We start from the raw sequence: 14,624 nt of genomic DNA on the forward strand, positions 1-14,624 counted from the left end.
TTGGGTACGGTCCAGGCAAATGAACCAAGTAGTGAATTTCCCTCTGTAATTCTATCAAAACTATTTTGGTTACAAATTTGCATTTCTAAAAGGAACAATTTATCGTTCCACATAATGAAAATGTAAAATTCGTTTGAAAGTTGTCCGGAATATCCTTCTATTCTTAAATTGGACATCTTTTAGTTATTTTTTTATATTTTATTGCCAAAGACTTGTATCTCAGCCAAGTGTTCTCCTATATCCTTTCAAATCATACATCAATGTAAAGTGTATTTATTCTGGTTTCAAGCTTCAAAATTAAAATTTGACCGTGATGACTGGTTTTGTGGTCCAGGATCACATATATTGCTGTAGGTTAATCTGACCACTTAAATGTATTTACCCTTTTTTTATTTTGTATATTTTCTCCAATTTTTCGTGTAAGGCCATAAATATGCATGGAAATAGTTGATACTCTGAGGTATTATGGAATGGTCTGGAAAAAAATAACAACATTTCAGTGCACAGACCTGGATGGATGGATGGATGGTGTAGAATGAAAGACAGATAAATAGACGGATGGGTGAAGGGACAGGCAGGCAGATAGATAGATAGATAGACAGACAGACAGACATACAGACAGACAGACAGACAGACAATGGATGGATGGATGGATGGATGGATGGAGTAGAATGAAAGACAGATAAATAGACGGATGGGTGGGCAGGCAGGTAGGCAGGCAGGCAGGCAGGAAGGCAGATGATAGATAGATAGATAGATAGACAGACAGACAGACAGACAGACAGACAGACAGACAGACAGACAGACAGACAGACAGACAGACAGACAGACAGACAGACAGACAGACAGACAGACAGACAGACAGACAGGTAGATAGATAGATAGATAGATAGATAGATAGATAGATAGATAGATAGATAGATAGATAGATAGATAGATAGACAGATAGATAGATAGATACAGTAGAATGGCAGAAAGACAGACAGACGGACGGATGGACAATCTTCTCGTTTGAGGATATTTACATGTCATTTGGCAAATTCATTCACTTTTATCTAAGAAAATTGAAAAGGAATTCTGAGAATCAAACCCATGTTCTAGTGTGAAAAAATGTAGCATTAAAAAGTTACAATATTAATCATACTTTTTTGTTGCTCTACTGTTAAAAGGTTTGCTTTTTACCTGATTAGATTTTTTATTATTCTATCGTGTGATTTTCTGTGAATTGTTCCAAATTCAAATAAGGTAAAATTGATGCACAAAATTAAAATCATACCCAGAACACAAAACGTTATGTGAGGATTAAAACCTAAATCATTCTTGGTGTGAAATGACCTCTAAACTTTAGGCTTTCTTTCTCCTCTCACCTTTAACTCCTCCTTTTCTGAGCTCTCGGTCCTGAATGAATCCAGCAAACATCTGTGTGTCCATGAAGAGCTGCAGGAGCTGTCGGACGCCTCTGGATGGGTGAGACTTTCTAAAAGCATCTCTCTGCAGTTCTCGGGTCCCGCCGGGTCCTGAGTCGTTCATGTAGAGAGAATAATGGCCCACGATCTCCACGAAAAACCACACAAACGCCTCCGACACCAACGTGCTCAAGTCCGACTTATCTGAGAGGAGAATAAAACCACAATGACACAGCACTGACACCATAGCTTGCAATATAGATTTTTGTCATTGTAACTTTAGTTAAAGTGTTCTTATAAAATTTTACGTCTATTTAAATTAATGTGTTATACAGTATAGTATTTTTTTAAAATAAGATATTTTAGCATGTTTTTAGTACATATATACAATAAAATAAAAAATACAGTAATAAAAGACATTTCATTTATTTTTACTTCGGCTTAGTAATTTTATTTATCAGGGATCACCGCAGCAGAATGAACCGCCAACTATCATCATCATTTTGTTTTGGCTTAGTCCCTTAATTTATGAGGCATCACCACAGCGGAATGAACCGCCAACTATTATCATCATTTTGCTTCAGCTTAGTCTCTTAATTTATCAGGGATCAGCACAGCGGAATAAACCACCAACTATCATCATTTTCCTTTGGATTGGGCCCTTTATTTTTCAGGGATTGCCACAGCGGGATAAACGGCCAACTATAATCATCATTTGCCTTCGGCTTAGTCCCTTAACTTATCAGGAATCACCACAGAAGAATGATTTTCCTTCGGCTTAGTCCCTTTATTTATAAGGGATCACTACAAAAAAATGAACCCCCAACCATCATAAATTTTTTCAGTTTAGTCCCTTAATTTATCAGAGTTTGCCACAGCGGAATGAATCGCCAACTATCATCATTTTTCTTTGGCTTAGTCCCTTTATTTATTAAGGATCGCCACAGCAGAATGTACCGCCAACTATCATCATTTTCCTTCAGCTTAGTCTCTTTATTTATCAGGGATCACCAAAGCGGAATGAACCGCCAACTATCATCATCATTTTCCTTCGCCTTAGTCCCCTAATTTATCAGGGATCGCCACAGCAGAATTAACCGCCAACTATCATCACAATTTTCCTTTGGTTTAGTCCCTATATTTATCAGGGATCACCACAATTTAGTTCATCCAATTCACCAATAGTGCAAATCTTTGAACTCTACAGGAAACTGGAGCACCCCGAAGAAACGCACTCGAACACAGGGAGAACATGCAAACTCCACACAGAAACGCCAACTGACCCAGCCGGGACTCGATTCAACAAACTTCTTGCTGTGAGGTGACTGTGCTAACCACTGAGCCACCATGCCACCCTTATATAGTATTTATTTAATTTCAGTTATTTTAGCATGTTACATTTTTTAGTACATGTACATAATCAAAAGACAATTCCTTGGCAAATTAATACATTTTTTATCTTTAATCTACCACAAGTAATAAACGTGATTTACATTTTACAGGTAACATTGTTGTTTTTTTATTTTTAAATAAAAGTCTTTAAAAAACGATAACTTTTAGATATTATGTTGTGTTTTTGTACATCTGTTTATTCTTTTTTTCTGTGCTGGGCAAAGATCGAGATTAATCACATCAACATTAAAAGTTTGTTTTGAACTAATATATGTGCGTGTATAATATATATTTATTATATATATATATACAGTTGAAGTCAGATTTATTAGCCCCACTGTTTATTGTTTCCCTCAATTTCTATTTAACGGAGAGAAGATTGTTTTCAACACATTTCTAAACATAATAGTTTAATAACTCATTTCTAAAAACTGATTTATTTTATCTTTGTCATGATGACAGTGAATAATATTTGACTAGATATTTTTCAAGACACTTCTATACAGCTTAAAGTGACATTTAAAGGCTTAACTAGGTTAATTAGGTTAACTAGGCAGGTTAGGGTAATTAGGCAAGTTATTTCATAACGATGGTTTGTTCTGTAGACTATCGATGAAAAAAAAAAGATTAAAGGGGCTAATAATTTTTACCTTAAAATGTTTTTTAGAAAATTAGAAACTGCTTTTATTCTAGCCGAAATAAAACAAATAAGACTTTCTCCAGAAGAAAAAATATTATCAGACATACTGTGAAAATGTCCCTGCTCGGTTATACTGTACATCATTTGGAAAATATTTTAAAAAGAATAAAAATCAATGGGGGGCTAATAATTCTGACTTCAACTGTATATATAATACACACATACATAAAAACAAAACTACAAAATGTTTGTTTAATAGATTTAGAATAATTAGATTTAAGATTATATATTATATGTATCATATACATTTATATTTTATATGAAAATGTAAATAAACATTTTTTCAAATAGATGCATGCATGTGTGTACTTATATATACAAAAATAAATATACATTGAGCACACATAAACACTAAACAAAAATCTATTTTGGAGGAGATAAATCTCAATTAATCCTTGCCCAGCACTAGTTTTCTTTTAAAGAAAATGTCTATATATAGTGTTTTTTATTTTTTATTTTAACACATCAAGTACTGCAATTACCTGAAATAAGTTTCTATTCGTTTTTGTTACAGTTAACTATAATAAAAAGCTGCACAGTGCAAGAAACAGACACTTCAAATAAGAATTTTGTAGCTTTTAGTCCATATTCAAGGGTTTTGAGGCCATCTAAAGTGTACTCTAAATATTTTAACAGATATGAAATTTTAATTTCTAACTTTCAAAACCAAAAATATCAAGAATGAATAATCAGATGTTTCCTCAAAAAAACTGTATAAAATATTGCTAATTTACCAATAACATAATTAAAACTTATCAGCAAAGAATAAACAGATTGTCCTTTAATATGGTATTACATTACAACTCATCGTCCTTTAATATATATAATTTAACACAGTATACCCGTTGTAATGACTATTTTCCATTGTCTATCTTAACGAAACACCTGAAAAATAATAGTTATCAGCTTGTTCCTGACCTCAGTGTTTAACGGTTAATTTCTCAACACACCGTTAATGAACAGATCACAGCTCATCTGACACAATAAGACAATGGACCAAACCTTCAATCACACGAGCATAACCGGTTTAAAGCTCTGATTCAGATGATGTGAAAAGAAAAAAGGGCACGCGTGTTCAGTCTGACCTCCTCTTCTGTCTCTGCGGTTTTGTTCCAGTATCTCCTCTCTGTTCTCCAGGATCTCCTGAAGAGCTGCCTGCAGCTTACTGGGCAAAATACAGTCCTCGTCTCCAAGCTGGGAGAACGATGAATACAAGAGCAAATATAGGAAAGAAACAGATGTTTTGAATAGATAGATGAACAGAAAATGCAATTTCAAAAATGTATTCTGTAATTTAACACACTAAACTGATCCAAACTAACTGTATTTTTTTCATTTTGTAATTATTCATTCCTTTTCCATCTACTTAACCGACGCAGTGGCGCAGTAGGTAGTGCTGTCGCCTCACAGCAAGAAGGTCGCTGGTTCGAATGAATGAATTTTCCATCTACTTAGTCCCTTTATTCATTAGGGGTCACCACAGCATATGTTTTACACAGTGGTTGCCCTTCCAGCTGCAACCCAGTACTGGGAAACACCCATATCGAAGCACCCAGAGAAAACCCAAGCGAACACGGGGAGAACATGCAAACTCCACACAAAAATGCCAACTGACCCAGCAGGGGCTCAAACCAGCGACTTTCTTGCTGTGAGGCGACAGTGCTAACCATTGAGCCACCATGTCACCAATTATCTAATCAACAAATAATTGTTAAAATGCATAATTTTCTTTAAAAAAGTATAAGTAACTGTTTAAAATATTTCTTAATATTTATACAATTAAAGGTGCAAATTAAAAGTGCTTGAACTAGGTATTGCAATCCTGGATCAAATCAAATGCAAGCGCAGGTTGCCAGATTGAGGACAGGAGCGAGTGATTTAAACCGTGTTCTAAATAGATGCAAAAGCTACAGATCCGATTATGTTCGTAATATTTATATCGTTTGGGGCCTCATGGTGGTGCAGTGGGTAGCATGATTTCCTCACAGCAAGAAGGTCGCTGGTTCGAGCCCCGGCTGGGTCAGTTGGCATTTCTGTGTGGAGTTTGCATGTTCTCCCCATGTTGGTGTGGGTTTCCTCCAGATACTCTGGTTTCCCCCCACAGTCCAAAGACATGCTATATAGGTTAATTGAATGAGCTAAATTGGCTGTAGTGTATGAGTGTGAATGCAAGAGTGTAGGGGTGTTTCCCAGTGTTAGGTTGCTGCTGGAAGGGCTTCCGCTGTGTAAAACTTATGCTGGATAAGTTGGCGGTTCATTCTGCTGTGGCGACCCCTGATTAACAAAGAGACTCGAGTCGAAAAGAAAATGAATGAATATGTATATCGTTTGCTAATTAATAACCTTGTGGAACTCTGAATCTGCGTCTCATTTCGGAGTTTGCTGCTGTCCACCAGAGGTCATATTTTGGTCACAGACACACACTTTGAGAGCCCTTATGACTGACTGAATGAAATATGCGGTTCTCCACTAAGGCACCCAGGAGTGCTGAAATATAATTGGCTAAACTGGCAGTGGGCGGGTTAAAATAACTAAAACAAAGAGCGTTCAGGAATGTTTACTTAGCACGTTTCTTAAATATCTGCAAACAAATTATGGCATTGCTATGCTTTAGAAGAGTCAAAAACTTACATACAGCACATTTAATAAATGTTTCTTGACCATCTAATAAGTATATTAGAATGATTTCTAAAGACTGATGCATTAATGATGAAAATTTAGTTTTGCATTGTAGGAATAAATCATATATTGAAATGCATCAAAATAAATAAAAGAATATTTATCAGTAATAACATATTTTACAGTATTTTTTTATTAAACAAATGCAGGCTTGTTGAGAACGCAAAACGTTCATTAATGTTGGAAACTGGTAACTATTGACATCCATAGTTGGAAAAATACTATAGAATTCAATGGTTCCAACATCTTTAAAATATCTGTTTTTGTGTTCAATCAGGTTTGAAACAAATGAAGAGTGAGTAAACGATACAGTTTTGGCTGAACTATCCCTTTAAAAGTGTCACGTTTATGTCTCTGACTGACAGTAAAGTACAGTTACTCAGGCCCTGACTTGAGTTTCAAACCGCACCCTCACAAACACACACACGCACTGGTGACACTTTCACAATGACACACCCTTGTATTATTAGGGAACTAAACCAGCATACACACCTGAACGACAAACTTGTCTGTACACAAATCCACAATAAGCACCTGAGAAGGAATTAAGAAAAAAAAAGAAGAACGGAAGGTCAGAATTACGTCAGCTCTTCAACACTGATTATGTAACAAATGCATGTGACTTTTGTGCTCTTTTAAAACAGAAGGCATAAGCAAAAATACATACAATCACTTAAAGCTGATATAAAGGTCACTATAGATAACAGGCCTGACAAGAATTTCATGCTGAAATGTTACATAAGGGCCCAGTTTTACAAACATGGCTTAGATTAAGCCAGGACTATACCTTAGTTAAATAAGGTTATTTAGGACACATTTGTAAAAATGGCCTTAGAAAAATATTACTGGTGTGCACAGTGGCGTAGCGCAAAATGCGGAGGCCCCCCTGCAGGGATCACCGACGGGGCCCCCAGTCGAAGGTGGGCGAGGGTGCTTATACAGAGATATACACATATATCTATGATCGGGAGTTTTCCTGGATGTTAGTATGCAATTTTTTAAATGAAAATTACAATTTTACATCACTTTTCTACATTGATGGATCACTGATCGCACGGGCATTCCTGACAAAAAGCTTGTGCCCTCGCTGTTAAATTTGATCTAATCCGTGTCCTGAAACACAGCTCCTCTTCTGCTTTCACTTCTCATACTGACAGAGGGAGCAACTCGTTTGTGAATGAATCCCCCGAACGACTCTTTCACTAGCCGACATTAATACACGTTTCTGGCAGCGCAGCATCTCGTTGTCATATTTCTTTTGCATTGTTTGCTGATTTTATTCAACAAAACTAGCATAAGCCGAGTGTTTAGTGGGAGTTGGAGCTGCTTTGCCTTATGATTAATGCAGTAAGTGACTGTTATCATCAATAACGTTACCTGATTAGCACAAAGTTCAGAACATACAAAAACAGATAAAAACTTAATCTGACCTATGAAATGTTCTGCCTTTGTGCTTTGTTTTCTTTGTTTTCTCGTTACTACACTCGTAGACAGCGCTAAAGTCCCGCATCTTCACGTAATAACACTGTCCTGACTAGTGCGGTTCAATGACATTTGTCCTGGAAGCACTGTACCAATGTGGCGGCGCTATAGACGCATGCTCAGGGTCCCTATGCGATATCTAGTGTATATATCTATGTCACAAATTGAGGAGCGGGGAAAATAGGCGGGGTGGATCGACAACGCGGGGAATTCTTCACAAACTGAGGAGCGATCACAAACCGAAAGCCGCGAGAGCGTCAAAGTAGCCAGAAGTCATTCATTTTTTAACGAGAACCGGCGGTGAGAAACAGCGGCGCGTCTTCATTGGCTATGACGCGGTTCGGCGGCAAGCAATCAGAATGAAGTAGTCCACCGCTTGAGAGGTGTTCAGAGAACACAGACCTGTGAACTTTGGTTCCGACCACAGTTGTTCTCAAGAGTTTGATTATTGCGGTTACTGAATTTTCAATTATTGAAAATCGCGATGTCGTGGGGCCCCCTAATCACGCGGGGCCCCCCCGCGCTGCGTGCCCTGCGGGCCCGTCCGCTACGCCACTGGGTGTGCACCTGGAGACAAAAAAATGACACTGACATATTTTAAGACATCTCACCGCAAGTTATTTTGAGTTATTTCAAACATGCAATTTAACCCTGACTAGCTTTAAACCTTGTTTGTGAAACCGGGGGAAGGTTTATTAGCTTGCTAGTCTTAACTTCAGTATTGACTTGTGTTTAAATGTGTACATTACGATGGCTGAGAGAGCTCAAATGTGCTGCAAGTTAAGAAAACACATGGAAACAGATAAACACATTGGGTCCTATCATACACTCAGCGTAATAAGGTGAAAGGCGTGTTTGGCGCGCTTTGTTGCTATTTTCAGACCAGCACTACAGTAATATTCACGTTTTGCACCATGTTGTTTAAATCACAAATCCAATTGCGCCATTGTGTGGACTTGAGGGTGTTCCAGTTTAAAAAAGGAGGTGTTACAAGCCGCATTGGTGGCACGTTGCTATTTTGAGGAACTGAAATAGGCCGCACTGTTGACCGACTACAAGCTAGTCTAAAGTCCAGCGCAGAGCCGTTGGTTATGCGTCTATGCGGGTCCAAATGATTACACATTGCTTAATACACACAGGATGTATTGTACAGTAATATCGAAATATCTTTACATATGAAAACATTGCACAGAAGGACTTCATTCAAATATTGATGATAATAACAAAAATAAAGTAACAGATAAAGTAAATTAAATTAAATAAAGTAAATAAAGTGCTTAAAAAACTGGTAAACTGAGACTGAGATAGACTCTCTTCAATGATTATGCTTTGCACTATTTATTTGAAAATACTATGTGAAATAAAGTGTTTTCTTCTAAACAATAGCAAGTGCTCAAAGTGCTTAAATAACTGAACTGCTGAACTGAAGATTAGGAATGAAATCAAGGCCATTATCATATGTGTGTGTGTGTGTGTGTGTGTGTGTGTGTGTGTGTGTGTGTGTGTGTGTGTGTGTGTGTGTGTGTGTGTGAGAGAGATTTAATGGTTTATACCGCAGTCAAATAAGATTTTATTGCCGACATGGGGAATTTCAGACTGTTAAACAATGGAAACAATTCAAGAAATGACGGTTATTAAATTAAACTCACGGTTATAATCAAATCTCAGACCTCTTCTCTGTTGTTTAGAAGTCTCCATGACAACATTCTAGAAAATTCCCTTCAGGTTTTGTAACCTACAGGCCAGATGAGTTTTGCTCCAAGACACAGAATTAATGGAATGGATTTCGAAGTGTTTTCTGAGATGTTTTAAAGACCCTATGCTCTTAATTCTAGGATTTTATGAACAAATGCATTTGTTGTCAAACACACAACACAAACTGCTCTCACACAGCCTAACTACAGCCAAGAAGTTACTGCTAATGTTTTGGAAGAAACAGGAGTCTCCTACATGTAAACTGTGTTTTGAAGAAATGACTTCTACGTTACATTTGGAGCAAATTAGCCACAGCTTAAAAAGATAACTTGAGCAATTTGACAAAATGTGGCATCCTTTTATCTGTTACCTTGACAACACCCGTGTGGACTAATGCATCATTTTATGTAATGCTTTAATATTCCTTTTATTATACTCTGTTGCTCAAACAGGTCTATGTAAACAAGTCTTTAGGAATGGCTTGTTATGTGGATGGGTTTTTATTTATTATTTACATTTTGTATCTCTTTCTTTGCTTATGTAATATGTGGACAACATATGTAAAACAGAGAATCCTTTATCCAAAATCTTTGTCTTCAATATAAACATATTTGACAGAAAAAAAGAATAGTTCTTCTAGAATTAAATAGATTTTAAAAGTAATTTTTATTGGTTTTACATTTTTAAACCATTGTTTTTTTACATTTAGTTTTTATTTTAGCTATAGCTATTTAAGTTTCAAGTTAAACAGATTAAAACAAGAAATATTTTATTGGCTAAAATAAGAAAACAGATTATTAGTGTCTACAAGGCAAAGTGTCACTCAAACCTGATTGACCAATACCAAACCACATCAATTCAATCCCCCAATCAATTCCCTAAAGACAAAATTAAGTCCCACCCTACTCTGTTTTCTTTTTTGACAATAATGAAGAAAAACTACTGTAACTTGCATGCTATGCCAAATGTATGCGACTGACCTCCTCAATGGGCATGTCCAACACCTCGGGCAGGGATGGAGACAGAGCCCCCATTACAAATGGAGTGGGAGAGCAGCAAATGTCCAACATGCCAGCCGGAAGAACGGGTACGAATGTGTGCTGCCATGTGAAGGGGTAGAGCAGTGCCAAGGCAGAGTGGGCACATCGAGATAAAACACTAAACAGAGATACACACCGTTAGGTTTGAATGTAAAGCAACACTCTTATTTTTAGAAATAACTCTTTTCTACTATACTTTTTACTCTACAAATCACTCTTTTTTTAAAATAGGAAATAGGCTTATTTTACATCTCCCCAAGAGTTAAACAGTTGAGTTTTACCATTTTTTAATCTATTCAGCTAATCTCAGGGTCTAAAGCAGGGCTATTCAATTAGTTTGTCATGGGGGGCGGTTCATGAAAAGCATCCCAAACGAATGGCCGGAGAGATATGACTTGCTATATGAGGGATAACACAACAGCATATAAGAGCCCATATGCTGTATATTTTTGCTCCTTAAGACACCCATGTTGGCTTTTTCTACATTAAAATGTTAATATATTGTATTTTGAAACTACATAATATTACAGCATTGCACAATAGACTTTTTTTTTTCTTTTTAAAAACATTCAAATGTTGTATTTCAGAGCACAACAAAAGCAGTGCATTGCTGAAGTAGGCTTCTTCTACATTCAAACACATTTATATGTTTGAACTGCATAACAATTAGGGATGCAACAATTATAGATTTTGGTTGTACGATTATATAGTCTGAAGAATAATCATGGTTTCACTGTTATCACGTCTAATGTAAATTCAAGCTTTATATTAGGCAAGTAGCTATTTAGATTAACTGTTGTTGCCATCTGCATTCATGCATACATAATCATTTTAGAAATAATTTGTCAAACATATCTTTTGTTTACATTGCACTGAAAGGTACGCACAACTCTCACCTTTCTACTGCGTGTGCCCAGAAAGAAGCAAGCGCGTCGCTCCGCTGGCGCCAGCATTTTTTCATATATTCTTACATCAGAAATAACAAACTTGCAAGCGGAAAAGACGTGATATGGGAACGGCCGCTGCTATAGTTAATCCTGTGTGCGTTCGTATTAGCCTCGATGTACTTTAAACTTAAAACTAGCGCACAGGCAACTTGGCATTTTGCAGTGGTTTCGTTTCGTTCAGCGCAACAGAAATACGGCTTAGAGAAGACTTTACGATTAATAAACCGACGAATTAAAGCACAGTTAATAGTGAAATCGGCTAATTGTTGCATCCTATTAACGATATCAGTGCATTGTACAAATAGCCTTTTCTACAGACATGTTTTTGGCTGCCCACATCACTCGCTTATGATGACTCACGCTCTGTGCATCATTCAACCGCAGCTCGTGCTATTATTGAACAGACGCACGTAACTTCAAAACTGTAGTGGCCGTTTGTCGACTGAACTAAATTTATTTTTAATGTCTTGGTCACACTGTATGCAGGGCAGGAACAAAGTGCCTCGGGGATCGGATTCGGCCCGCCAATTGAATAGCCCTGGTCTAGAGGAAACAATTTTAGCTTAGCTTAGCATAGATCATTGAAATGAATTAGACCATTAGCATGTTGGTCAAAAAAGTTCCAAAAACTCTAATTCCCACATGACAATAAAGAAACTTTGTTGCCGTACCATGGCTGATTTAGGTGAAATGATATTAAACAGTAATCCAGCTGGGGACTATTTTTAGGTGCTGTGTCATATCATTGTGCCTGCTGCAGTCATGGTATAGCAACAAAGTTCCACGATACCTACGCCATACTGAGAGAATAGTTACTAGCCTTATCAGCCTAGAAATTAAAAACTTTGAAATTTCCATCGCCCTCAATACACAATGTAAATACAGAAGATCTAAGCTTTAAACAGAAAAATGATCAAAACTCATTTCTGAATTTTATTAAGCAAGATGTGAATGGTCTAATCGGATTAAATGATCTATACTAAGCAAAACCAAGCTAAAAGTGGTAGTTAGATCCAGAGATCAGCTGAATTGATCGAACAATGGTAAAACTCCTGTCTAGGGGAGATGTAAAATTCAGCTGTATGCGTTGGTCTGTACCTGAGCTTGTCTGCGATGAAGATCACTCTCCTCTCCAGCATCAGTGAAGCGAAGACCTGCAGGAGTCTGGAGACACTGAGACACTGCAGCAAACTCTCAAAGTCCACGTGCTCCAGACGAGAGTCCACCGGCCGGCACAGAGTCAGAACCTGCATGTATAGCAGAAACACAGAGAGAATCAAACTGGTAGAAGTCAAAACTTGATCTAAAGTAAATAGAATTCAAGTTCAACAACCACATTGCTAAGTTTGTCTTAAAGTCTGTTTGAAATGAAAATTTATAATGTTCATTTTGCTAGCGCACAGTGTCATTCTTTAGTTCAACAATTAATCAGTGCAGAGTTAATCCACTGAAAAAAATGTCAATCAAAGTCCGCTCATGTGCTTCTGTGTTCGGTCCTTCTCTGTTGACGTCAGTTTGACAGCTTCAGACAAAACATTATTAACCAGACTTCTTTTACAGTTTGCTGCCTGGTTCACGTGGGCTCTAAGCTGATGAACTCCATGCTATTAGTAATATAATTGATGCTATTTTTTTTTTTTTTTGTAATGCTACCTTAATGCGATCTGTATTATATTAAGCAGTGTAGAAGTCAAGGAGACCACTTGATTCTCCTCATTTACTATTGCATGACTTTTGAGCAGTGGTGGAAAGAGTACAGAAAAATCATACTCAAGTAAAAGTACCATTACTTGCCCAAAAATGTTGGAGTAGAGTAAAAGTGTCTGTTGTAAATATCATTTAATTTTTCATTTAAGCCACTCTTACTGGCAGAGCTGGAAGCTAAACACTATTGGCTGCTTTTTATGGCACAGCCATATTACTTTGCAGCCTAAAGGCTCGTTCACACCGGGACGCTTTTCATTTGCATTTATGGTCAGCGCTTTTCAAAACGTTTTCCGCATTCAAACCCAAGCCATTTTAACTGGCGTCAAGCAGAAGAGTATGCAAAATTACTCCTTGATGTTAGATGGCGCTACACAACTTTAAGCTTCTGACACCCACTTGTAACACAGAAGAAGACAGAAAGTTGACACGCTTGTTGTTAAAGTTACTGGTGACTCGAACAAGCATAGACGGTTCAAGTAGCAGCTCCAGCCCTAGCGATGAAAAAATGATTATTGTTCACCAGTGCAATAAGCAGCTCCACATTCATATCGCCTTTGAGCATCTTCTTCAATGTGCGCTCGCATTGACAGTTTTGCGCTTGAGTGCTTCCAAGTGCTGTTTTCTGTAACTTCAGAAGCTCCGTGCAACAAACAAACAAACAAAAGTGCCAATCTGACTGGTGGAAAAAAAAACGAGCATGAGGCGTTTCTTTAAAAAATGAAGCTTTTACTTCTGCTGTTTTGTGCGTTGGGGTTTAAAATGACATTGGCACACTTTATTTAGTCACGAAGCATTAAACGGCAATGGAAACCACGAGCAAAAAGCATCCAGGTGTGAACGGGCCTTAAGGCCGGTTACTCAATAAAGCTAAGTAGGGCTGAGCCTAGCCAGTACCAGGATGGGAGATCATATGGGAAAACTAGGTTGCCGTTGGAAGTGGTTTTAGTGAGGCCAGCAAGGGGTGCGCAACCTGTAGTCTGTGTAAGTCCTAATGCCCCAGTATAGTGAAGAGGTCATTAAAAATCCTATGGCACTTCTCGTAGAGAGTAGGGGTGTAGCCCTGTTGTCCTGGCCAAATTCCATCCATCGGCCATTACCGATCATGGCCTCACAATCCACCACATCCACCGAATTGGCTCTATCACTGTCTCTCCACTCCATCTATAGCTGGTGTGTGGTAATCGCACTGACGCCATTGTCCAGTGGCTGCCGTCGCATCATCTAAGTGGATGCTGCACACTGGGGTTGGTGTGGAGAAACCCCCCTTGAGATTGTGAAGCGCTTTGTGTGTATAGCTATAAACAATAAATGTGCCATATAGATATACATTAAAGGTGAGGAGCTAGTCTATGTCTTAGCCTCTCTTGATGTTTCGGTTGAACTTACGTCCCACATCAAACAAAAATGCACATTTCAAAGCACTACATAGGACCTTTAACCAAATAAAGACTAACACATGTCTATATTTTTCCAATAAGTAGCTTATTTGTAATAAAGTAATAAATATAAGTGCATTATTAATACACTACTAAAATTAAAAACATGTACAGTAAAATATATGCTGTAATTTAAAAAT

At 37.5% G+C, this 14,624-nt stretch overlaps 1 protein-coding gene across 2 annotated transcripts in view; it reads right to left on the reverse strand.

The window, feature by feature from the left end:
- dennd2c (DENN/MADD domain containing 2C) overlaps window positions 1–14,624 on the reverse strand; it is a 58,446-nt gene that overhangs the window by 7,803 nt on the left and 36,019 nt on the right. For both annotated transcript variants that reach the window (XM_001919051.8, XM_073910090.1), the window contains 5 exons: window positions 12,440–12,588; window positions 10,335–10,512; window positions 6,670–6,711; window positions 4,584–4,692; window positions 1,368–1,610 (listed from right to left, as the gene is read on the reverse strand). In XM_001919051.8, coding sequence (XP_001919086.4) covers window positions 1,368–1,610; window positions 4,584–4,692; window positions 6,670–6,711; window positions 10,335–10,512; window positions 12,440–12,588 — 721 coding nt within the window. The remainder of the gene's footprint in view (window positions 1–1,367; window positions 1,611–4,583; window positions 4,693–6,669; window positions 6,712–10,334; window positions 10,513–12,439; window positions 12,589–14,624) is intronic.

Source organism: Danio rerio, chromosome 8 (assembly GCF_049306965.1).
Source record: "Danio rerio strain Tuebingen ecotype United States chromosome 8, GRCz12tu, whole genome shotgun sequence".
Taxonomy (NCBI): Eukaryota; Metazoa; Chordata; class Actinopteri; order Cypriniformes; family Danionidae; genus Danio; species Danio rerio.